General features: G+C 51.5%; 1 protein-coding gene across 1 annotated transcript; it reads left to right on the top strand.

The window, feature by feature from the left end:
• Nucleotides 1–1247: 1247 nt before the first annotated feature.
• On the top strand, nt 1248–23149 carry LOC119976918 (cathepsin B-like; the record flags this gene model as incomplete). The annotated part of the gene is given in 6 exon segments (XM_038817618.1): nt 1248–1366; nt 11500–11585; nt 13982–14125; nt 14470–14586; nt 14749–14877; nt 22677–23149. Coding segments are annotated over 6 exon segments (669 nt in total). The 3' UTR covers nt 22772–23149.
• Nucleotides 23150–26722: the final 3573 nt, after the last annotated feature.

The following is a 26722-nucleotide window of genomic DNA, read 5'->3' as shown; positions in this document are numbered from 1 at the left end:
TTTGGCCAGTCCCGCTGGCATGAATAACCCGCCTCTCACACGGCGGGACCGGTAGCATTGTGGATAGCACAATCGCTTCACAGCACCAGGGTCCCGGGTTCGATTCCCGGCTGGGTCACTGTCTGTGTGGAGTCTGCACGTTCTCCCCCTGTGTGCGTGGGTTTCCTCCGGGTGCTCCGGTTTCCCCCCACAGTCCAAAAATGTGCGGGTTAGGGTGGATTGGACATGATAAATTGCCCTTAGTGTTGGGTGGGGTTACTGGGTTATGGAGATAGGGTGGAGGTGTTAACTTTAGGTAGGGTGCTCTTTCCAGGAGCCGGTGCAGACTCGATGGGCCGAATGGCCTCCTTCTGTACTGTAAATTCTATGAGACCTGGCAGGTGAGTGTGCGGGGGCGATCCTCGGGGGGGGGGGGGGGGGGGGGGTGGAATCCGACTACCGATCTGCGGGCAGGCATGTTCCATGGAGGGACTTCTTTCCTCTGCGCCGGGCCCCTGTAGGGCTCCACCATATTGCCTGGGGGCAGGCGTGGAGTAAAGAGCCCCCGCACATGCGCGGAAATGCACCGGCTGGTCTGCACATGCGCGAGATCACGCTGGCCGGTCTGCGCATGCGCGAGATCACGCTGGCCGGTCTGCACATGCGCGAACTCACGCCGTCCCTTCAGCACCGGCTGGAGCTGCGCCAACCCCTCCGGCGTCATCCTAGTCCCCGAGAAATTGGAAATGTCCTCTGTTTTGGGGGCTGTTGACGCCGGAGTGGTTGGCGCTGGTTCCCCCGCCGGCTTGGGGGACTTAGTCCCCAGAAGGGAGAATTCCGCCCGAGTGCAGGCAAAGGAGATTCCCCCTCCGGCTTGGGGGCTTAGTCCCCAGAAGGGAGAATTCCGCCCAGGGAGTGCAGGCGAAGGAGATTCCCCCTCCGGCTTGGGGGCTTAGTCCCTAGAAGGGAGAATTCCGCCCAGGGAGTGCAGGCGAAGGAGATTGGGGGTGAGTTTGGACAAAGGCAGCTGAGATTCAGATGTTCAGGTTTAAAGAGTAGACGAGGGTTGTGTTGATGTAGACAAGTGTGAGGTGTGAGAGGGTTGAGGATGAAGTGTTTTGGTCAGATCGGGGCGATGTGACAGGCGTTGTTAGGGGTGATGGCGACAAGTGGTAAAGTCTGACGCTGAGGTGGTGAAAAGTGTGAATGAACTCACGGAAGCTTGTCCGTCAGTCAGTTGTTTATGAGATTCTGCCTCCTTTCCTCAGGCCTTTGGGGCAGTGGAAGCGATGTCCGATCGGATCTGTATCCATTCCAGAGGAAAGGTCAACGTGGAGATTTCAGCTGAGGACCTCCTGTCCTGTTGTAAACTGGAATGTGGGAATGGGTAAGTGAATCTATACAACCGGAGTGATGGTGTTTGTGAAATAAAGAATAAGGGCAGCTCGATGGCAACAGCAGGGTTTGGAGTTGGTGTTCGTTTCAGGAATAAAGGTCTTTCTAGTCCTGGATAAAGCTGCTACAAAATTATATATTCGCCAAGTGATGGGACACTTTGAGATTGTCGACAATATATTCACACATAAAGTACAGCATGTGTGAACACTACACCTCCCTCTACACTGTCTCCAGCAAACACTCCCAGGACAGGTACAGCACGGGGTTAGATACAGAGTAAAGCTCCCTCTACACTGTCCCCATCAAACATTCCCAGGGCAGGTACAGCAAGGGGTTAGATACAGAGTAAAGCTCCGTCTGCACTGTCCCCATCAAACACTCCCAGGACAGGTACAGCATGGGGTTAGATACAGAGTAAAGCTCCCTCTACACTGTCCCCATCAAACACTCCTAGGACAGATACAGCACGGGGTTAGATACAGAATAAAACTCCCTCTACACTGTCTCCAGCAAACACTCCCAGGACAGATACAGCACGGGGTTAGATACAGAGTAAAACTCCCTCTACACTGTCCCCATCAAACACTCCCAGGACAGGTACAGCACGGGGTTAGATACAGAGTAAAGCTCCGTCTACACTGTCCCCATCAAACACTCCCAGGACAGGTACAGCACGGGGTTAGATACAGAGTAATGCTCCCTCTACACTGTCCCCATCAAACACTCCCAGGACAGGTACAGCATGGGGTTAGATACAGAGTAAAGCTCCCTCTACACTGTCCCCATCAAACACTCCTAGGACAGATACAGCACGGGGTTAGATACAGAGTAAAACTCCCTCTACACTGTCTCCAGCAAACACTCCCAGGACAGGTACAGCACGGGGTTAGATACAGAGTAAAGCTCCGTCTACACTGTCCCCATCAAACACTCCCAGGACAGGTACAGCATGGGGTTAGATACAGAGTAAAGCTCCCTCTACACTGTCCCCATCAAACACTTCTAGGACAGATACAGCACGGGGTTAGATACAGAGTAAAGCTCCCTCTACACTGTCCCCATCAAACACTCCCAGGACAGATACAGCATGGGGTTAGACACAGAGTAAAACTCCCTCTACACTGTCTCCAGCAAACACTCCCAGGACAGATACAGCACGGGGTTAGATACAGAGTAAAACTCCCTCTGCACTGTCTCCATCAAACACTCCCAGGACAGATACAGCACGGGGTTAGATACAGAGTAAAACTCCCTCTACACTGTCCCCATCAAACACTCCCAGGGCAGGTACAGCACGGAGTTAGATACAGAGTAAAGCTCCCTCTACACTGTTCCCATCAAACACTCCCAGGACAGGTACAGCATGGGGTTAGATACAGAGTAAAGCTCCCTCTACACTGTCCCCATCAAACACTCCCAGGACAGGTACAGCACGGGGTTAGATACAGAGTAAAGCTCCCTCTACACTGTCCCCATCAAACACTCCCAGGGCAGGTACAGCACGGAGTTAGATACAGAGTAAAGCTCCCTCTACACTGTCCCCATCAAACCCTCCCGGGACAGGTACAGCACGGGGTTAGATACAGAGTAAAGCTCCCTCTACACTGTCCCCATCAAACACTCCCAGGACAGGTACAGCACGGGGTTAGATACAGAGTAAAGCTCCCTCTACACTGTCCCCATCAAACACTCCCAGGACAGGTACAGCACGGGGTTAGATACAGAGTAAAGCTCCGTCTACACTGTCCCCATCAAACACTCCCAGGACAGGTACAGCACGGGGTTAGATACAGAGTAAAACTCCCTCTACACTGTCCCCATCAAACACTCCCAGGACAGGTACAGCACGGGGTTAGATACAGAGTAAAGCTCCCTCTACACTGTCCCCATCAAACACTCCCAGGACAGGTACAGCATGGGGTTAGATACAGAGTAAAGCTCCCTCTACACTGTCCCCATCAAACACTCCCAGGACAGGTACAGCACGGGGTTAGATATAGAGTAAAACTCCCTCTACACTGTCCCCATCAAACACTCCCAGGACAGGTACAGCACGGGGTTAGATACAGAGTAAAACTCCCTCTACACTATCCTCCGATTTGATCCTCCAGTTTCTCGGACCTGGACACCTTCGATCTGAGCTGATTCTTTGCCGGGAGCAGGAAATTCAGTTGGGTGCTGAGTTTTAGTTGTGTCCATCGCTCAGTATCGTTCAGCTGGAAACGTTGTGACTATTACCAGGGTAATTCTTTGTCACTTTTCATATCTCGCTAGATTCCGGGAGGGTACCAGAAGATTGGAACTATAGGCCAGTTAGATTAACATCTAAATTTCATGGCAAGATGCTGGAGTGAATCATCAAAGAGGAAATAGCTGATCATTTAGGAAAGCTGAATCTAATCAAACCTAGTCAACATGGTTGTATGAAAGGTAAATCATGTTTGGCAAATTTGCTCGAATTCTTTGAGGATGTAACAGGGAGAGTAGATAGAGGGGAACCTGTAGATGTAGTGTATTTAGATTTCCAAATGGTATTTGGCAAGGTGCCACATAAGGGGCTGGTGCATCGAGTAAAAGCGCATGGAATTGGAGGGAGTGTGTAGCTATGTCCCCTTCTTCGAGACACTCCCACGAATGTAAACATCTCTCCATCTACCCTGTTAATCATCCTCAGGGTCCTCGAGGTGAAAGTGATGGGATGTTTCGTGGCGTTATCCCATCCGTGGGCCAGCTCTGTCCCAATGCCGTAGGGAAAGGCGTCACATGTCAGGATTAGCGGCCAAGCTGAATAATAGTGAGTGAGGAGCATGTGGATGACAGACGGTTATTCACCCAGCGGATGCTTCGTCTCACGAGGCATTATGTGGAGTGGAGCCAATAAGGATGAAGTTGGCAATGAACATTCCAGAATACTTTACCAAGCCTCAGTACGCCTGGAGTTCAGTGGTGTTCTGCGGGGTCCGGCCCTTCATATACCCCAGACCTTGTCCTCCACTGTGTGTAGACCATCTGTGTCCACCCTGTGTCCGAGGTAGGCCACTGCTCTAGCCCGGAACACACCCCTGCTCCTCCTTAGCCACTGCTCTAGCCCGGAACACACCCCTGCTCCTCCTTAGCCACTGCTCTAGCCCGGAACACACCCCTGCTCCTCCTTAGCCACTGCTCTAGCCCGGAACACACCCCTGCTTCTCCTTAGCCACTGCTCTAGCCCGGAACACACCCCTGCTCCTCCTTAGCCACTGCTCTAGCCCGGAACACACCCCTGCTCCTCCTTAGCCACTGCTCTAGCCCGGAACACACCCCTGCTCCTCCTTAGCCACTGCTCTAGCCCGGAACACACCCCTGCTCCTCCTTAGCCACTGCTCTAGCCCGGAACACACCCCTGCTCCTCCTTAGCCACTGCTCTAGCCCGGAACACACCCCTGCTCCTCCTTAGCCACTGCTCTAGCCCGGAACACACCCCTGCTCCTCCTTAGCCACTGCTCTAGCCCGGAACACACCCCTGCTCCTCCTTAGCCACTGCTCTAGCCCGGAACACACCCCTGCTCCTCCTTAGCTGGGTGCCACTTGGCAAAATCTCCTGCGTCATCCAGATAGACGGCCACCTTCGACTGACCCTGCAGGGTGCTCTCCATTACTCATGGAAACTCACTGGGGAAGACCACACCCAAACAGGGGGGGGTATACTCCAATACCTTTCCAGGGGTTATTACGGTTGCAAATTTTCTGGGCACTGGATCTGGCACCATCTGTAAATAAGAGTGGCTCAGGGTGGCACAGTGATTAACACTGCTGTCTCACCGTGCCAGGGACCCCGGTTAACACTGCTGCCTCACCGTGCCAGGGACCCCGGTTAACACTGCTGCCTCACCGTGCCAGGGACCCCGGTTAACACTGCTGCCTCACAGCGCCAGGGACCTGAGTTAACACTGCTGTCTCACAGTGCCAGGGACCCGGGCTAACACTGCTGTCTCACAGTGCCAGGGACCCGGGTTAGCACTGCTGCCTCACAGTGCCAGGGACCCGGGTTAACACTGCTGTCTCACAGTGCCAGGGACCCGGGTTAACACTGCTGTCTCACAGTGCCAGGGACCCGGGCTAACACTGCTGTATCACAGTTCCGGGGACCCGGGTTAACACTGCTGTCTCACAGTGCCAGGGAGCCGGGTTAACACTGCTGTCTCACAGTGCCAGGGACCCGGGTTAACACTGCTGTCTCACAGTGCCAGGGACCCGGGTTAACACTGCTGCCTCACAGTGCCAGGGACCTGGGTTAGCACTGCTGTCTCACAGTGCCAGGGACCCGGGTTAACACTGCTGTCTCACAGTGCCAGGGACCCGGGTTAACACTGCTGTCTCACAGTGCCAGGGACCCGGGTTAACACTGCTGTCTCATAGTGCCAGGGACCCGGGTTAGCACTGCTGTCTCACAGTGCCAGGGACCCGGGTTAACACTGCTGTCTCACAGTGCCAGGGACCCGGGTTAACACTGCTGTCTCACAGTACCAGGGACCCGGGTTAACACTGCTGTCTCACAGAGCCTGGGACCCGGGTTAACATTGCTGTCTCACAGTGCCAGCGACCCGGGTTAACACTGCTGTCTCACAGTGCCAGGGACCCGGGTTAACACTGCTGCCTCACAGTGCCAGGGATCCGGGTTAACACTGCTGCCTCACAGTGCCAGGAACCCGGGTTAACACTGCTGCCTCACAGTGCCAGGGATCCGGGTTAACACTGCTGCCTCACAGTGCCAGGGATCCGGGTTAGCACTGCTGTCTCACAGTGCCAGGGTCCCGGGTTAGCACTGCTGTCTCACAGAACATAGAACATTACAGCGCAGTATAGGCCCTTCGGCCCTCGATGTTGCGCCGACTGTGAAACCCTTCTAAAGCCCATCTACACTATTCCCTTATCGTCCATATGTCTATCCAATGACCATTTGAATGCCCTTAATGTTGGCGAGTCCACTACTGCTGCAGGCAGGGCATTCCACGCCCTTACTACTCTCTGAGTAAAGAACCTACCTCTGACATCTGTCCTATATCTATCTCCCCTCAATTTAAAGCTATGTCCCCTCGTGCTGGACATCACCATCCAAGGAAAAAGGCTCTCACTGTCCACCCTATCTAATCCTCTGATCATCTTGTATGCCTCAATTAAGTCTCCTCTTAACCTTCTTCTCTCTAACGAAAACAGCCTTAAGTCCCTCAGCCTTCCCTCATAAGATCTTCCCTCCATACCAGGCAACATCCTGGTAAATCTCCTCTGTACCCTTTCCAATGCTTCCACATCCTTCCTGTGGTATATGCCTATCCCTTTCCATCACTAAAGTAAACGTAATTGAATTGTGGTCACTATCACCAAAGTGCTCACCTACCTCCAAATCTAACACCTGTCCTGGTTCATTACCCAGTACCAAATCCAATACGGCCTCGCCTCTTGTTGGCCTATCTACATACTGCGTCAGGAAAACCCTCCTGCACACATTGGACAAAAACGGACCCATCACTATAGCGTTTCCAGTCAATATTTGGAAAGTTAAAGTCCCCCATAACAACTACCCTGTTACTTTCACTCCTATCCAGAATCATCTTTGCAATCCTTTCCTCTACATCTCTGGAACTTTTCGGAGGCCTATAGAAAACCCCTAACAGGGTGACCTCTCCTTTCCTGTTTCTAACCTCAGCCCATACTACCTCAGTATTCGAGTCCTCATCAAATGTCCTCTCAGCCACCGTAATACTGTCCTTGACTAACAATGCCACCCCTCCCCCTCTCTTACCACCTTCCCTGAGCTTACTGAAATATCTAAACCCCGGCACCTGCAACAACCATTCCTCGTCCTGCTCTATCCATGTCTCCGAAATGGCCACAACATCGAAGTCCCAGGTACCAACCCATGCCGCAAGTTCACCCACCTTATTCCGGATGCTCCTGGCATTGAAGTAGACACACTTTAAACCACCTTCCTGCCTGCCGGTACACTCCTGCAACTTTGAAACCTTACTCATGACCTCACTACTCTCAACCTCCTGTATACTGGAGCTACAATTCAGGTTCCCAATCCCCTGCTGAATTAGTTTAAACCCTCCCGAAGAGCATTAGCAAACCTCCCCCCCAGGATATTAGTACCCCTCTGGTCCAGGTGTAGACCATTCCGATTGTAGAGGTCCCACCTACCCCAGAATGAGCCCCAATTATCCAGGTATCTGAAACCCTCCTGCACCATCCCTGTAGCCACGTGTTCAACTGCTCTCTCTCCCTATTCCTTGCCTCGCTAGCACGTGGCAGGGGTAACAGATAATAACTCTGTTTGTGCTAGATCTAAGTTTCCACCCTAGCTCCCTGAATTCCTGCCTTACATCCCTATCCCTTTTCCTACCTATGTCGTTGGTACCTATGTGGACCACGACTTGGGGCTGCTCCCCCTCCCCCTTAAGGATCCCGAAAACACGATCCGAGACATCACGGACCCTGGCACCCGGGAGGCAACACACCAACCACGAGTCTCTCTCGTTCCCACAGAATATCCCATCTATCCCCCTAACTATGGAGTCTCCAATGACTAATGTTCTACTCCTTTCCCCCCTTCCCTTCTGAGCAACAGGAACAGACTCTGTGCCAGAGACCTGTACCCCATGGCTGACCCCTGGTAAGTCCCCCCCCCCCAACAGTATCCAAAGCGGTATACTGGTTACTAAGGGGAACGACCACAGGGGATCCCTGTACTGACTGCTTCCTCCCAGCCCCTCTCACCGTCACCCATCTAAATTTATTCTTCGGAATAACTACCTCCCTGAAGCTTCTATCTATGACCCCCTCTGCCTCCTGAATGATCCAAAGTTCATTCAGCTCCAGCTCCAGTTCCCTAATGCGGTTTCTGAGGAGCTGGAGTTGGGTGCACTTTCCACTGATGAAATCAGCAGGGACACTGACGGCGTCCCTCACCCCAAACATTCTGCAGGAGGAGCATTGCACTGCCTTTCCTGCCATCCCCTCCAGATAAAAAACAAGAAAAAGAAAGGAAGAGCTTACCTGATATTCACTCAACCCCTTAGGTTAGAGGAGGTGGAAGGGTGGGGGACACTACAAGTGTAGTTTCTCAGGTTTAGGAACCACCCAACGTTTATACAGGTACTAACAAATCTTCCCAGATAGCCCCACGGCCGACTTCCTGCAGCTCTAAAGGTAAGTTTTTAAAGGTTAAACTTACCTTCCCAACAGGCCCCTGGACACTGCTCCCGCCGAGAATCTGAAGGCCGCTTCTCCTGCAAGGTAAGTTTTTAAGAGAGGGAGTTTGAACTTCAGAAAATGGCCATGAAATATGAAAGTCAATTAAAATTGGCAGACATAAAGGGAAACGTACAATTCGATGATAGTGATGATGTCATGTGAGAGTACCTTTAGGAAATAGATGTTTAAGCAATGTACCTTTAGGAAATGGAGCAGCTCATATTACTGAAGTGATGTCAGAGTGTGGGTGGAACTGGGTTTTTAGCTCAGCCATTTTGTAGTGTTTAGTTTCAGTTTGAGAGAGCAGCTGAAAAGTGCCTGACTGGTTTGCTGTGAGCTGTTTGAAAGGAAAAGCCAGTTTTTGAGAAAAAGAGCTTGGGTGTGTCTATGGGCGGAATTCTCCGCCCCCGGGAAAAATCGGGAGGGCCGTCGTGAACTCGGCCGAGTTTCATGACGGCCTCGGAGGCCGTTCCTCGCCCCCTATTCTCCCCTCCCGGCAGGGCTAGGAGCGGCGCTCCGTAATTCTCGGCTGCAGGGGCGTCGTGCCAAGAATGACGCGGCCGGCATGCGCGGCTGACGTCATGACGCTGACGGCACGAACCCGCGCATGCGCTGTGGCCGTCTTTCCCCTCCACCGCCCCGCAAGACGTGGCAGCTTGATCTTGCGGGGCGGCGGAGGGGAAATAGTGCGTCCGATTTGGACGCCGGCCCGACGATCGGTGGGCACCGATAACGGGCCTGTCCCCTCCCGAGCACAGTCGTGGTGCTCTTTCCTTGCTAGGCCACCTACAAGCCCCAAACGGGCTTCTCACTCCCATTTCACGACGGCAGTGACCAGGTGTGTTTGCCGCCATCGTAAAACGGCCACGAACGGATGGCCGCTCGGCCCATCCGGGCTGGAGAATTGCCGTTCGCCGTGAAAAACGGCGAGCGGCGATTCTTCTGAGGGGGGGAGAATCGCGGGGGGCACCAGGGGGACATGAAATTTGTCGGGGGGCCCTCCCGCGATTCTCCCACCCGGCGTGGGGAGCGGAGAATCGCGCCCTATGTGTTTGCAGTGAGCTGGATCTGTTGTGATCTCTGCCAGGAAAGACTATCTCTGAATCATTTGGGTGATTTAAACTCATAATAGTAATGTCTTTAACCTGATGTGTTTCTGTTTAAAGGTGTTAAACCTTTTGGCGGTTTGAAGGAACATTTTGAGGAATTATTTAGTGTTGTATTATTTTATGTAAGGGGTGTTAAGGGATCCTATGTTTATTTAAAAAGGTTAAGTTGAATTCATGGAATAAACATTGTTTTGTGTTTAAAAACCCACGTGTCCATAATTGTAATACCACACCTGGGGAACAAGCCGTGTGCTTCAAAAGCAACAATACATTAAAGGGAGAGGTTTGTTGAACTCCATGATACATTTGGGGTTGTGAAAATGCAGCTCCCATAATAGGGGGTAGCCCGGCGATCCATATACATGTGTTCTGGGCGTGTCGGAAGTTGAGGGGATTCTGGCAGTGATTAGCAGACGTCATGTCAGAGGCCCTGGAAGGGAGGGTAACTCCGAGTCCAGAATTGGCAATATTTGGGGTATGGGTAGATCCGGGGGCCCAGAGGGGGAGGGAGGGAGGTCGATGTCTGGCCTTCTCCTCAATCCAGAGATGGATTTTGCTGGGATGGAGGGACTCGGAGCTCCCGAAGTCAGGAGTGTGGGTTAGCGACATGGCCGGGTTTCTCAGGCTGGAAAAGGTTACGTTCGCCTGGAGAGGTTCAATTCAGGTGTTCGCCTGGAGGTGGCAGCCGTTCATCGACTTCTTCGAGGAAAATTGAACATCAGCAGCTAGGGGTGGGGGGGCGGGAGGAAAATGGGAAGCAGGGTAGTGTAAGACAAAGACAGGGAACATAGTACACGGTTAATTCGGAAATAGGGCGGGGGTAGTAGGGGACGTTTTTAGGTTTTTTGCCCCACATAGTGGTTGAAGGAATGTTAAAGTGTTAAACTCTAAACTGTGAAAATATATAGAAAATATATTTTCAAAACAAAAGTTTTGTTTAAAAGTGCCATTTGGAAAACTTGGACTGGATTTCGGAATGCAAACCACGAATGGAAAGCATTATTCTGAACAAAGATTTTAAAGCGGGTTTCTTTGGGAGCGGAGTATGGAAACTCTGATGTGACAATTATCTGGGGTGGGGGGGGGATTCTGAGGAGAGGCTCTCCCTTGGGTTCAGAGCAAAGTGTGCATTTGGCCACAGTCATCCTGTGCGCTTCAAAGGGACTTTTTGTGTTATTGAGACCATTGTAGCTTTGTACTTTGTAATCGGTGTTAATCTTTCAATCTGTGTATCTGATAAACTAGGGGGAGTGAAGGAGTATTGTATAATAATCCAAATTTTCATGTTTAAAAAGTGTTTCTTTCTTGTTAAAATTAATTAGCGATCCTATGGCTGTCTTCTTCCACGGTTTATTGAAAAAAAGTAAAAGTTATTGAGGCAAGGTTCGTTCTGGGCTCTTGTCCAGTTATAGCATCACCTGGGATTGTAACACCCTGTCCCACGTCCGTTCCCTCTGTCCCACGTCCGTTCCCTCTTTCCAACTCTCTTTCCTTCTCTCCCTCCTGGAAAAACCCATCCAATTCAGACTTTACAACACTTGCAAATTCTGAACTTTCAAGTCTTTAGATTTTTGTTCCCAATGACATTTCTGCAGCTCCGGATTCACTCACTGACTCTGACCGCCTGACCTCACAATATTAACCAATTGGACACAAGTCCTAATATTCCATGTTTTTGTTTGTTAACATTTCTCGGATGCATTGTCGAATGTTTTACCACGTTGAAGGCACTATCTAAATTCAGTTTTCGGTTCTCCAAATTTGTTTTGTTTTTCACCAGTTGCAATGGTGGCTACCCATCGGGAGCCTGGGAATTCTGGACTAACGATGGTCTTGTATCCGGAGGGCTTTACTACTCACATATAGGTCAGTATCTGAGTTTGGCCGTGGCTGTGTCTGTGGTTAGATATGGGTCAGAGAAGGTCAATGTTTGGGGTTAATATCTGGGGTCAATATTTGGGCATCGATCAGTGTCTGGGGTTAGAGACAGGTCGGTGTCTGGGACGGGGGTCGGCGTCTGGGACGGGGTCGGCGTCTGGGACGGGGGTCGGCGTCTGGGCTCGGGGTCGGCGTCTGGGACGGGGGTCGGCGTCTGGGACGGGGGTCGGCGTCTGGGACGGGGGTCGGCGTCTGGGCTCGGGGTCGGCGTCTGGGACGGGGGTCGGCGTCTGGGACGGGGGTCGGCGTCTGGGCTCGGGGTCGGCGTCTGGGACGGGGTCGGCGTCTGGGCTCGGGGTCGGCGTCTGGGACGGGGGTCGGCGTCTGGGACGGGGGTCGGCGTCTGGGACGGGGGTCGGCGTCTGGGCTCGGGGTCGGCGTCTGGGACGGGGGTCGGCGTCTGGGACGGGGGTCGGCGTCTGGGACGGGGAGGGGTCAGTGTGTGGGGCTCGCTGTGGGTCAGTGTGTGGGGCTCGCTGTGGGTCAGTGTGTGGGGCTCCCTGTGGGTCAGTGCGTGGGGCTCCCTGTGGGTCAGTGTGCGGGGCTCCCTGTGGGTCAGTGTGCGGGGCTCCCTGTGGGTCAGTGTGCGGGGCTCCCTGTGGGTCAGTGTGCGGGGCTCCCTGTGGGTCAGTGTGTGGGGCTCCCTGTGGGTCAGTGTGTGGGGCTCCCTGTGGGTCAGTGTGCGGGGCTCCCTGTGGGTCAGTGTGCGGGGCTCCCTGTGGGTCAGTGTGTGGGGCTCGCTGTGGGTCAGTGTGCGGGGCTCCCTGTGGGTCAGTGTGCGGGGCTCCCTGTGGGTCAGTGTGCGGGGCTCCCTGTGGGTCAGTGTGCGGGGCTCCCTGTGGGTCAGTGTGCGGGGCTCCCTGTGGGTCAGTGTGTGGGGCTCCCTGTGGGTCAGTGTGCGGGGCTCCCTGTGGGTCAGTGTGCGGGGCTCCCTGTGGGTCAGTGTGCGGGGGTCCCTGTGGGTCAGTGTGCGGGGGTCCCTGTGGGTCAGTGTGTGGGGCTCCCTGTGGGTCAGTGTGTGGGGCTCCCTGTGGGTCAGTGTGCGGGGCTCCCTGTGGGTCAGTGTGCGGGGCTCCCTGTGGGTCAGTGTGTGGGGCTCCCTGTGGGTCAGTGTGTGGGGCTCCCTGTGGGTCAGTGTGCGGGGCTCCCTGTGGGTCAGTGTGTGGGGCTCCCTGTGGGTCAGTGTGTGGGGCTCCCTGTGGGTCAGTGTGTGGGGCTCCCTGTGGGTCAGTGTGTGGGGCTCCCTGTGGGTCAGTGTGTGGGGCTCCCTGTGGGTCAGTGTGTGGGGCTCCCTGTGGGTCAGTGTGTGGGGCTCGCTGTGGGTCAGTGTGCGGGGCTCCCTGTGGGTCAGTGTGTGGGGCTCCCTGTGGGTCAGTGTGTGGGGCTCCCTGTGGGTCAGTGTGCGGGGCTCCCTGTGGGTCAGTGTGCGGGGCTCCCTGTGGGTCAGTGTGTGGGGCTCCCTGTGGGTCAGTGTGTGGGGCTCGCTGTGGGTCAGTGTGTGGGGCTCCCTGTGGGTCAGTGTGTGGGGCTCCATGTGGGTCAGTGTGTGGGGCTCCCTGTGGGTCAGTGTGTGGGGCTCCCTGTGGGTCAGTGTGAGGGGCTCCCTGTGGGTCAGTGCGCGGGGCTCCCTGTGGGTCAGTGCGCGGGGCTCCCTGTGGGTCAGTGTGTGGGGCTCCCTGTGGGTCAGTGTGTGGGGCTCCCTGTGGGTCAGTGTGTGGGGCTCCCTGTGGGTCAGTGTGTGGGGCTCCCTGTGGGTCAGTGTGTGGGGCTCCCTGTGGGTCAGTGTGAGGGGCTCCCTGTGGGTCAGTGCGTGGGGCTCCCTGTGGGTCAGTGCGCGGGGCTCCCTGTGGGTCAGTGTGTGGGGCTCGCTGTGGGTCAGTGTGCGGGGCTCCCTGTGGGTCAGTGTGCGGGGCTCCCTGTGGGTCAGTGTGTGGGGCTCCCTGTGGGTCAGTGTGTGGGGCTCCCTGTGGGTCAGTGTCTGGGATGGAGAGCGGTCAGTGTGTGGGTCTCCCTGTGGGTCAGTGTGTGAGGCTCCCTGTGGGTCAGTGTGTGGGGCTCCCTGTGGGTCAGTGTGTGGGGCTCGCTGTGGGTCAGTGTGTGGGGCTCCCTGTGGGTCAGTGTGTGGGGCTCGCTGTGGGTCAGTGTGTGGGTCTCCCTGTGGGTCAGGGTCTGGGCCTAGTCCATGTTAACTCTCGGTGGCTGGCTGGACAGGTTATTGGGTTGAGTTTGGGTTAAGGTCTACTCTCTCTGCCAAAGGAAATGTCAGAATCCAAGTTTTCCCTGTTGCTCTCACTGTGACCCTTGGCCGCTCGGCCCCTCTGCAGGTTGTCGTCCTTACTCCATCTCCCCATGTGAACACCATGTTAATGGCTCTCGGCCAAAGTGCAGCGGAGAGATCGAGACCCCCAGATGTTCCAGGAGATGTGAGGCTGGTTACTCTCCAAAGTACAGCGAAGATAAACACTATGGTGAGTAGAGATAGAGACTGGGACAGACTGGGAGAGGTTAGATACAGCAGCACATGCCAAATGCCAGGCGTTTTCATGTGCTTGCGCATACGGATAATTGATGAAGGCCCTACCTTGTCAACCTGCCCCTCGCCTGAGGTGTGGTGACCCTCAGATAACATTAGCAGCAGACAGGTCTCTCTGTCTCCCAGTGGGAGAGCTGCCGAGCGTCACCTGTGAGATTGGCGACTCTCAGTTCACAGGGGAATGCATGTCGACCTGTCTGTGTGTGTCTACATTATTCTTGCTGTTGCCAGATGCTATGGCTGTAAATCTGGAGTAATTAAGCAAACTCTCTTCTTCAGGTCTTACTTCGTACAGCATTGGTTCCGATGTTACTGAGATTATGACGGAGATCTACAAGAATGGGCCAGTGGAAGCTGCCCTCGAGGTTTTCAAGGACTTCCTACTCTACAAGTCAGGTCTGTTACTGCCTTTCTGTATTCCTGAGCAGGAGGAAAGTGACCAATGTTTGACAGGATCTTCCTGCAAACTTCCAGTTCAGTGAATGATCTAAATAGGATATTCTGCGATGGGCAAAATGGCCTTGGTCTTGTCGTTTACTGGTTTATCTTTCTTTCCAGGTGTTTACCAACATAAGACAGGGGGGTCGATTGGTGGTCACGCCATCAAAATTCTGGGCTGGGGTGAGGAGAATGGAACTCCGTATTGGTTGGTTGCCAATTCGTGGAACACAGATTGGGGGGATAACGGTGAGTAACATTTGCTGGATGCACAGCAAGAGGTACATCTGACTGATCAGCCCCTGTTTACTCTCAAAGAACAATGTAGCACAGGATCAGGCCCTTCGGCCCTCCCAGCCTGCGCCGATCATGTGTCCTATCCAGACCAACCGCCTGTATCCTTCTATACCCCGTCTGTTCATGTGCCTATCCAGATAAGTCTTAAAGGTCACTAACGTATCTGCCTCAACCACCTCACTTGGCCGTGCATTCCAGGCAACCACCACCCTCGGTGTAAAAAAACTTCCCCCTGCACATCTCCACTGAACCTTCCCCCCCCCCCCCTCACCCTGAACCTGTGCCCCCTTGTAATTGTCATTTCCACCCTGGGGAAAAAGCCTCCAACTGTTCACCCTATCTATACCCCTAATAATTTTATAAACTTCTATCAGGTCGCCCCTCAGCTTCCGTCTCTCTCGGGAGAACAATCCCAGTTTATTCAATCTCTCCTCATAGCTAATACCCTCCATACCAGGCAACATCCTGGTAAACCGTTTCTGTACTCTCTCCAAAGCCTCCATAAATTTGCTTACCTTTCAGCGGGATCAGGGTTTGAGGTAATATCAGGTAAGCTCTTCCTTTCTTTTTCTTTTTCTTGTTTTTTTTTTAATCTAGAGGGGATGTCAGGGAAGGCAGTACAATGCTCCTCCTGCAGAATGTTTGAGGTGAGGGAAGCCGTCAGTGTCCCTGCTGATTTCATCTGTGGGAAGTGCACCCAACTCCAGCTCCTCAAAAAACGTGTTAGGGACCTGGAGCTTGAGCTGGATGAACTTCGGATCATTCGGGAGGCAGAGGGGGTCATAGATAGGAGCTTCAGGGAAGTAGTTACACCAAAGACTGGAGATAGATGGGTAACTGTAAGAGGGACTGGGAAGAAGCAGTCAGTGCAGGGACCCCCTGCGGTCGTTCCCCTGAGTAACAAGTATACCGTTTTGGATACTTGTGGGGGGGACGACTTACCAGGGGTAAGCCATGGGGTACGGGCCTCTGGCACGGAGTCTGTCCCTGTTGCTCAGAAGGGAAGGGGGGAAAGGAGTAGAACATTAGTAATTGGGGACTCAATAGTCAGGGGCACAGATAGGAGATTTTGTGGGAGCGAGAGAGACTCACGTTTGGTATGTTGCCTCCCAGGTGCAAGGGTACGTGATGTCTCGGATCGTGTTTTCCGGGTCCTTAAGGGGGGGGGGGAGCAGCCCCAAGTCGTAGTCCACATTGGCACTAACGACATAGGTAGGAAAGGGGACAAGGATGTCAGGCAGGCCTTTAGGGAGCTAGGATGGAAGCTCAGAGCGAGAACAAACAGAGTTGTTATCTCTGGGTTGTTGCCCGTGCCACGTGATAGTGAGATGAGGAATAGGGAGAGAGAGCAATTAAACACGTGGCTACAGGGATGGTGCAGGCGGGAGGGATTCAGATTTCTGGATAACTGGGGCTCTTTCTGGGGAAGGTGGGACCTCTATAGACAGGATGGTCTACATCTGAACCTGAGGGGCACCAATATCCTGGGGGGGAGATTTGTTAGTACTCTTTGGGGGGGTTTAAACTAATTCAGCAGGGGCATGGGAACCTGGATTGTAGTTTTGGGGTGCGAGAGATTGAGAGTAGAGAGGTCAGGAGCACAGTTTTGACTTCGCAGGAGGGCGGCAGTGTTCAGGTCTGTGGTTTGAAGTGTGTCTATTTCAATGCCAGGAGTATACGAAATAAGGTAGGGGAACTGGCAGCATGGGTTGGTACCTGGGACTTCGATGTTGTGGCCATTTCAGAGACATGGATAGAGCAGGGACAGGAATGGTTGTTGCAGGTTCCGGGGTTTAGGTGCTTTAGTAAGGTCAGAGAAGGGGGCAAAAGAGGGGGAGGTGTGGCGCTGCTAGTCAAGGACAGTATTACGGTGGTAGAAAGGATGCAAGATGGGGACTCTTCTTCCGAGGTAGTATGGGCTGAGGTTAGAAACAGGAAAGGAGAGGTCACCCTGTTGGGAGTTTTCTATAGGCCACCTAATAGTTCTAGAGATGTAGAGGAAAGGATGGCGAAGATGATTCTGGAAAAGAGCGAAAGTAACAGGGTAGTTGTTATGGGAGACTTTAACTTTCCTAATATTGACTGGAAAAGATATAGTTCGAGTACATTGGATGGGTCGTTCTTTGTACAATGTGTGCAGGAGGGTTTTCTGACACAATATGTTGACAGGCCAACAAGAGGTGAGGCCACTTTGGATTTGGTTTTGGGTAATGAACCAGGCCAGGTGTTAGATCTGGAGGTAGGTGAACACTTTGGAGACAGTGACCACAATTCGGTGACCTTTACGTTAGTGATGGAAAGGGATAAGTATACCCCGCAGAGCAAGAGTTATAGCTGGGGGAAGGGCAATTATGATGCCATTAGACATGACTTAGGATGTGTTGGTTGGAGAAGTAGGCTGCAAGGGTTGGGCACACTGGATATGTGGAGCTTGTTCAAGGAACAGCTATTGCATGTTCTTGATAAGTACGTACCAGTCAGGCAGGGAGGAAGGGGTCGAGCGAGGGAACCGTGGTTTACCAAAGAAGTGGAATCTCTTGTTAAGAGGAAGAAGGAGGCCTATGTGAAGATGAGGCGTGAAGTTTCAGTTGGGGCGCTTGATAGTTACAAGGAAGCGAGGAAGGATCTAAAGAGAGAGCTGAGACGAGCAAGGAGGGGACATGAGAAGTCTTTGGCAGGTAGGATCAAGGAAAACCCAAAAGCTTTCTATAGGTATGTCAGGAATAAAAGAATGACTAGGGTAAGAGTAGGGCCAGTCAAGGACAGTGGTGGGAAGTTGTGTGTGGAGGCTGAGGAGATAAGCGAGATACTAAATGAATACTTTTCGTCAGTATTCACTCAAGAAAAAGATAATATTGTGGAGGAGAATGCTGAGACCCAGGCTATTAGAATAGATGGCATTGAGGTGCGTAGGGAAGAAGTGTTGGCAATTCTGGACAAGGTGAAAATAGATAAGTCCCCGGGGCCGGATGGGATTTATCCTAGGATTCTCTGGGAAGCCAGGGAAGAGATTGCTGAGCCTTTGGCTTTGATTTTTAGGTCATCATTGGCTACAGGAATAGTGCCAGAGGACTGGAGGATAGCAAATGTGGTCCCTTTGTTCAAGAAGGGGAGTAGAGATAACCCCGGTAACTATAGGCCGGTGAGCCTAACGTCTGTGGTGGGTAAAGTCTTGGAGAGGATTATAAAAGATCCGATTTATAATCATCTAGATAGGAATAATATGATTAGGGATAGTCAGCATGGTTTTGTGAAGGGTAGGTCATGCCTCACAAACCTTATCGAGTTCTTTGAGAAGGTGACTGAACAGGTAGACGAGGGTAAAGCAGTTGATGTGGTGTATATGGATTTCAGTAAAGCGTTTGATAAGGTTCCCCACGGTCGGCTATTGCAGAAAATACGGAGGCTGGGGATTGAGGGTGATTTAGAGATGTGGATCAGAAATTGGCTAGTTGAAAGAAGACAGAGAGTGGTAGTTGATGGGAAATGTTCAGAATGGAGTTCAGTTACGAGTGGCGTACCACAAGGATCTGTTCTGGGGCCGTTGCTGTTTGTCATTTTTATAAATGACCTAGAGGAGGGCGCAGAAGGATGGGTGAGTAAATTTGCAGACGACACTAAAGTCGGTGGAGTTGTAGACAGTGCGGAAGGATGTTGCAGGTTACAGAGGGACATAGATAAGCTGCAGAGCTGGGCTGAGAGGTGGCAAATGGAGTTTAATGTGGAGAAGTGTGAGGTGATTCACTTTGGAAAGAATAACAGGAATGCGGAATATTTGGCTAATGGTAAAATTCTTGGTAGTGTGGATGAGCAGAGGGATCTCGGTGTCCATGTACATAGATCCCTGAAAGTTGCCACCCAGGTTGATAGGGTTGTGAAGAAGGCCTATGGTGTGTTGGCCTTTATTGGTAGAGGGATTGAGTTCCGGAGCCATGAGGTCATGATGCAGCTGTACCAAACTCTGGTACGGCCGCATTTGGAGTATTGCGTACAGTTCTGGTCGCCTCATTGTAGGAAGGACGTGGAAGCTTTGGAACGGGTGCAGAGGAGATTTACCAGGATGTTGCCTGGTATGGAGGGAAAATCTTATGAGGAAAGGCTGATGGACTTGAGGTTGTTTTCGTTAGAGAGAAGAAGGTTAAGAGGTGACTTAATAGAGGCATACAAAATGATCAGAGGGTTAGATAGGGTGGACAGCGAGAGCCTTCTCCCGCGGATGGAGGTGGCTAGCACGAGGGGACATAGCCTTAAATTGAGGGGTAATAGATATAGGACAGAGGTCAGAGGTGGGTTTTTTACGCAAAGAGTGGTGAGGCCGTGGAATGCCCTACCTGCAACAGTAGTGAACTCGCCAACATTGAGGGCATTTAAAAATTTATTGGATAAGCATATGGATGATAAGGGCATAGTGTAGTTAGATGGCCTTTAGTTTTTTTTTTTCCATGTCGGTGCAACATCGAGGGCCGAAGGGCCTGTACTGCGCTGTATCGTTCTATGTTCTATGTTCTATGTTCTATATCCTTCTGGTAGTGCGGTGACCAGAATTGGACACAGTATTCCAAATGTGGCCTAACCAACGTTCTATATAACTAACATAATTTTAGAGCTTTTATACTCAATACCCTATCCTATAAAGGCAAGCATGCCATATGCTTTCTTTACCACCATTTCCACCTGTGCTGCCACTTTTAAGGATCTGTGGACCTGCCCGCCCAGATCTCTCTGTGTCTCTATGCTCCTGATGGTTCTGCCATTTATTTTCTCGCTCCCACCTGAATTGGATCTACCAAAATGCATCACTTCGCATTTATCCGGGTTAAACTCCATCTGCCATTTCTCTGCCCAATTTTGCAGCCTATCTATATCCTGTTGTATTCTCTGACAATCTTCATCACTATCCGCAACTCCTGCAATCTTAGTATCATCCGCAAACTTGCTAATCAGACCCGCCACGTTTTCTTCCAAGTCATTTATATATATTACAAAGAGCAGAGGTCCCAGAACTGATCCCTGCGGAACACCACTAGTTACAGACCTCCATTCGGAAAAACATCCTTCCACTGCTCCCCTCTGTCTTCTACGGCCAAGCCGGTTCTGGATCCATCCAGCTAGTTCACCCCTGACCCCATGTGATCTAATCTTTTGCACCAGCTGTCATGAGAGACCTTATCAAATGCTTCACTAAAGTCCATGTGGGCAACCTCCACAGCCCTTCCCTCATCAATCATTTTTGTCACCTCATCAAAAAACTCAATTAAATTAGTTAGACATGACCCCCCTCGTACAAAACATGCTGCCTGTCCCTGTTTTTAAGGTAAAGATAGATAGTTTTTTGAAGAATAAAGGGATTAAGGGTTATGGTGTTCGGGCCAGAAAGTGGAGCTGAGTCCACAAAAGATCAGCCATGATCTAATTGAATGGCGGAGCAGGCTCGAGGGGCCAGATGGCCTACTCCTGCTCCTAGTTCTTATGTTCTTATGTTCTTATAACGGGACAACATTGGCTATCCTCCAATCCTCTGGGATCTCACCTGTGGCCAATGAGGACACAAAGATTTCTGTCAGAGGCCCAGTGATTTCACTTCTTGTCTCCCTCAGCAATCTGGGATAGATGCCATCTGGTCCTGGGGATTTGTCTACCTTAATGCTTTTTAACACACCGAACACTTCCTCCCTCGTAATAACCACCTGTTCTAAAGTATTTACACATCCCTCTGAGACACCACCAATCAGCATGTTCCTCTGCTTTGGGAATACCGATGCAAAATACTCATTAAGGACTTCATCTACTTCCTCTGGTTCTGCACATAATTTCCCTCTTTTGTCCTTGACCCTCTTGTTCCTAATATACGTATAAAATGCCTTTGGATTCTCCTTAATCCTGTCTGCCAAGGACATTTCGTGACCCCTTTTTGTCCTCCTAACTCCCTGCTTGAGCCCTTTTCTACTTCCCTTGTATTCCTCAAGTGCTTGATCTGTTTCTAGTTGCCTGTACCTCACATATGCATCTTTTTTCTTTTTGACAAGATTCGCAATTTCCCTGGTCATCCATGGTTCCCGAATCCTGCCTTTCCTGGCCTTCCTTTTTACCGGCACGTGCCTGTCCAGCACTCCCATCAACTGCTCCTTAAAAGACTCCCACATGCCAAATGTGGATTTACCCTCAAACAGCCTCTCCCAAACAACAGCCTCCAAATCCCTCGGACAACACTCGTCCTTTTCCATGAATATCCGAAAGTTTATGGAATTATGGTCACTGTTCGCCACATGTCGCACTGCAACTTTGATGGCCTGGCGGGGCTCGTTCCCTAGTACTATGTCCAATATTAGCCACCTCTCTAGTCGGACTAGCCACATATTGTTCCAAAAAATCTTCTTGGACACACTTAACAAATTCCTCACCATCCAGACCCCCCGCCCTCAGGGATTTCCAGTCAATATGAGGAAATTAAAGTCTCCCACTACAACAACCCTATTATTTCTACATCTATCCAGAATCTGCTTACATATCTGTTCCTCAACTTCCCGTGGGCTGTTGGGAGGCCTGTAGTTCACCCCCATCATAGTGACTGCCCCCTTCCTGTTTCTGAGTTCTACCCAGTGCCTTGTTACTGGATTCTTCCATGATGCCCTCCCTCTGTACAGCTGGAATATTTTCTCTAACCAGTATTGCAACTCCCCACCGCTTCTGCCTTCCTCCCGGTCTCGCCTAAAACACCGATTCCCATACCCCCCCCCGATTCCCATACCCCCCGATTCCATCCCCCCGACTCCCCAGATTCCCACCACTCCCCCGATTCCCATACCCCCCGATTCCCATACCCCCCGATTCCATCCCCCCGACTCCCCAGATTCCCACCACTCCCCCGATTCCCACTCCCCCGATTCCCACTCCCCCGATTCCCACTCCCCCCGATTCTTCCCACTCCCCCCGATTCTTCCCACCCCCACCCCACGATTCTTCCCACCCCCACCCCCGATTCTTCCCCCCCCGATTCTCACTCCCAACCCCCCTGATTCCCATCCCCCCGATTCCCATCTCCCCGATTCCCATCTCCCCGATTCCCACCCCCCCGATTCTTCCCACTCCCCCCGATTCTTCCCACCCCCACCCCCCAATTTCCCCCCCCGATTCTCACTCCCACCCCCCCCCGATTCCCATCCCCCCGATTCCCATCCCCCTGACTCCCACTCCCCCCGACTCCCACCGACTCCCACTCCCCCGACTCCCCCCGATTCTTCCCACTCCCCCCGATTCTTCCCACTCCCACCGATTCTTCCCACTCCCCCCGATTCTTCCCACTGCCCCCGACTCCCCCCGATTCCCCATCCCCCCGATTCTCCCACCCCACCGATTTCCCCACCCCCTCCGATTTCCCCCCCTGATTCTCCCACCCCACCGATTTCCCCCCCGATTCCCATCCCCCTGATTTCCACTCCCCACCCCCCCAATTCCCCACCCCCCCAATTTTCCCCACCCCCTCCGATTTCCCCCCGATTCTCCCACCCCACCGATTTCCTCCCCCCCCCCCGATTCCCATCCCCCCGATTCCCACTCCCTCAGACTCACCCCCCCCCCGAATCCCCACCCCCTCCGATTTTCCCCCCCCCTGATTCTCCCACCCCCCCCCCCCCCCCCGAATCCCCACCCCCTCCGTGATTTCCTGCCCCCGGATTCCCACCCCTCTCATTTCCCCCCCCCCCCCCCCCCATTTGCCACCCCCCTGCCAATACGGTGTTTTTGCTTTGCAGGTTTCTTCAAGATCTTGCGAGGCAGCAATGAATGTAGAATCGAATCGGAGATTGTAGCTGGAACTCCGCGTGACATCAGCCATTCCATCTCCTAGTGTGATATTCTGCACACACACACACACCATTCTGGGTGTCCCCAGCATCACTGGCGTTCACCAGAGTGTGGCACAGGACCTACATGGAAAGTTCTACACAGTTCACTGATGCCTAATGAACCCAGATGTACACTCCTCCGATCTCAGAGCGTCGGAGCACAAAATCATCAATTTACAATCATATGGATCAACCTGACTTGAAGAAGCTGCCTTAAATACACGAGAAGTGGATCTGAGCTGGAACTGTCACTCTCGCTTATAATTTTCTTTCTTTCGTCCATTGTCTCTCTTTCTCAGCTTATTAAGTTCTGGGGAGAATGTTGGGGCACACTGACACATTACTTTAAACAGACTCAAAATAAATGTTATCCAAATAAAGTTTCTGAAGTTTCTTATAGCTTACAAGAGGGGTATAGATAGAGCGGATCGGCAGGCACCCTTTCCCAGGGTGGAGGGGTCAGACACCAGGGGGCAGAGGTTTAAGGTCCGTGGGGTAAAGTTCAGAGGAGATGTGCGAGACAGCCATTTACAGTATGGCAGAATCCATACAGAGGGATTTAATCGTTATTCAATAAATCAATTTTGCTTCAAGTTAGAGATTGGTGGGTTCTGTACCATGAAGCCATCAGACCATTCTGGATCTTGAGGCAAGGAGTAACGACATATCACCACAAAGTGTAATATAACATGGTACCAGGAATGTCTACTGTAGCTAACTAGTATAGTTTAGTAAGAATCTAGTAGAAAAAACTAAGAAACTATTCGACTTGCGAAGCACCCACCTGTGACTGCAGAACTTCGTGAAATCCAGGATTGATGGACAAAGCTCACGTCCACGAGAACTCCGGATCTTACTTGATGTAAACTGGCGGGTTTTCAAGCAAAAATTTCAAATTTGTTTAGAGGCTTCCGATTTGAATAATGCTACCGATGCCCATAAAATAGCTCTTCTACTCACTATGGCTGGTCCACATACCATTGAAATGGTATGGATAGAGTGGCTGGGCAGACACTCTTTCCCAGATGAGGGGTCAGTCACCAGGGGGCAGAGGTTTAAGGTCCGTGGGGTAAAGTTCAGAGGAAGGTTATGTTATACAGAGGGTGGTGAGTGCCTGGAATGCGTTGCCAGGGAGGTGGTGGGTGCAGATACATTAACGACGTTCAAAAGGCATATTGACAAATACATGGATAGGGTGGGTATAGAGGGATACGGCACAAGGATGTGCTGAGGGTTTTTGGCAAAGGTTGGTATCACGACCGGCACAGGCTTGGAGGGCCGAAGGGCCTGTTCCTGTGCTGTATTGTTCTTTGCTTCAAATGATTTTGAGAAGTAACTACCAAGCTGTAATTACCAAGAATAAATACCCAAAGTACATTGGGTCAAACGGTACAGTGCATACATGGATTTTAGGTGCATTACACAGGCTAAAACTGCAGCTTAATCCAAATCCTGCTGAAATCTGTTTTTTAATTACTTAAATCCTTATTTTAAACATTGGGAATTTCACTTATCGGTGAAAAACAGGCAGATTGAAAATTCCCAGAAAGCACTTTAGGTGTCATATAATTGTAACAATAGTCGGATCGATTAGGATTAGGGACCTAATAGGGCGGCACAGTAGCACAGTGGTTAGCACTTTTGCTTCCAGGGTCCCAGGTTCAATTCCCAGCTGGGTCACTGTCTGTGCGAAGTCTGCACGTTCTCCCCATGTCTGCGTGGGTTTCCTCCGGGTGCTCCGGTTTCCTCCTACAAGTCCCGAAACACGTGCTTGTTAGGCGAATTGGACATTCTGAATTCTCCCTCTGTGTACCCGAACAGACGCCGGAGTGTGGGGACTAGGGGCTTTTTGCAGTAACTTAATTGCAGCATTAATGTAAGCCTACTTGTGACAATAATAAAAGATTATTAGATGAAAGGGGATTTACACAGACACACAGATGAATAAAAAACAGGAGTAGGCCACTCGGCCCCTCAAACCTGTTCTGCCATTCAATACTACCCTGGCTGCTCGGATTGCAAACTTACATTCCTACCCACCCCGATAACCTTTCACCCCCTCGTTAATCAAAAATCTATATTCAAAGTATAATATTCAAAGAACTTTTCAAGATGTAATATTCAAGAAAATATTCAAATATTCTGCTGCCACTGCCTTTGGAGGAAGAGAGTTCCAGATCATCATAGAATCAGAGAATTTACAGTGCAGAAGGAGGCTATTCGGCCCATCGAGTCTGCACCGGCCTTTGGAAAGGACACCCTACTTGGGCCCCACACCTCCACCCTATCCCCATAACCCAGTAACCCCACCTAACCTTTTTGGTCACGAAGGGCAATTTATCATGGCCAATCGAACTAACCTGCACGTCTTTGGACTGTGGGAGGAAACCGGAGCACTCGGAGGAAACCCACGCAGACACGGGCAGAACGTGCAGACTCCGCACAGACAGTGACCCAAGCTGGGAATCGAACCTGGGACCCTGGTGGCATGAAGCCACAGTGCTAACCACTGTGCTACCGTGCTGCCCAAAGACTCAGGATCCTCGGAGAGAAAAAAATTCTCCTCATCTGGTTAAATGTGTGACTCCTTATTTTTAAACAGTGACCCCGAGTTCTCGACCCTCTCCACATCCACCCTGTCAATACCCCTCAGGGCCCTCCAGTGGATACAAACCCAACCTCTGCAACCTTTCCTCACAAGACAACCCGTCCATTGCTGCAATGAGTCTAGTAAACATTCTCTCTCTCTCACTTCCCAACACATTTCCATCTTCCCTTCAATAAGGAGACCAACACGGTGCACACTCCTCCAGATGTGGTCTCACCAATGCCCTGTACAACTGAAGCAGAACCTCCCCACTTTTATAAATCAATTCCTCCTCACAATAAACAATATTCTATTAGCTTTCCTAATTATTTACTGTACCTCTGTTCTGGGCCAGGGTTTAGAGAACCCCAAAGTGTATCATGGAGTTCACCTGACCCACAGTTTTTACTAAATTGTGGTATGGGAGCACACGGCCCACTCTACAAGTGTGGGACAGCAGAAATGGAAAAGTATTTTTTAAAGCAAAACAGTGTTTATTCTATGACCTCAAGTTAACCTTTTTAAAACATACAGTGAATATCTCAGCAACTATTAATTCAAATTCAACCCCCAAAGAATACAACACTAAGTAATCCTTACTTTCCTTTTAACATCCACAAGACTTTTAAAAAAACTTTTAACAGAAGCACATCAGGTTTAAATTCACCACTGAGAACAGTTATCACTCTGAATTCACCAAATGATCAAGAGATAGTCTTTACATGGCAGAGAGAACAACATTACACATTCTGCGGCTGACTGCAGCTCCAACACTGCAACACAAGCAAAAAAACACGATTCACCCAAGCTTTTCTCAAAGTGAAACTAAAAGCTGACATACAGCCCAGCTCCACCCACTCTCTGACATCACTGCAGTAATAAATACCCATTTCTTAAAGGTACACCACTACAGTTATTCTTTCAAAAACACCCATTTCTTAAAAGTACTCTTACCTGACACTTGTATACCAGCCTTTTCTGATTCATGCACCAGGACACCCAGAGCCCTCTGCACATAAGAACTCGGAGCAGGAGTAGGCTATCTGGCCCCTCGAGCCTGCTCCGCCATTCAATCAGATGAGGGCTGATCTTTTAAGCCCTCACTTCCACCCTATCCCCATAACCCAATAACCCCTCCTAACCTTTTTGGACACCAGGGGCAATTAATCATGGCCAATCCACCTAACCTGCACACCTTTGGACTGTGGGTGGAAACCGGAGCACCCGGAGGAAACCCACGCAGACACGGAGAACGTACAGACTCCGCACAGTCACCCAGCGGGGAATTGAACCTGGGACCCTGGTGCTGTGGAGCCACAGTGCTAGCCACTGTGCTGCCCTGTTCTTGATCCTTTTGCAATTGGGA

The sequence above is a fragment of the Scyliorhinus canicula genome, chromosome 1 (genome assembly GCF_902713615.1).
Source record: "Scyliorhinus canicula chromosome 1, sScyCan1.1, whole genome shotgun sequence".
NCBI classification, from domain to species: Eukaryota; Metazoa; Chordata; class Chondrichthyes; order Carcharhiniformes; family Scyliorhinidae; genus Scyliorhinus; species Scyliorhinus canicula.
The sequence above is the reverse complement of the archived record's forward strand: the minus strand, read 5'-3'. Positions and strand labels throughout refer to the sequence as shown.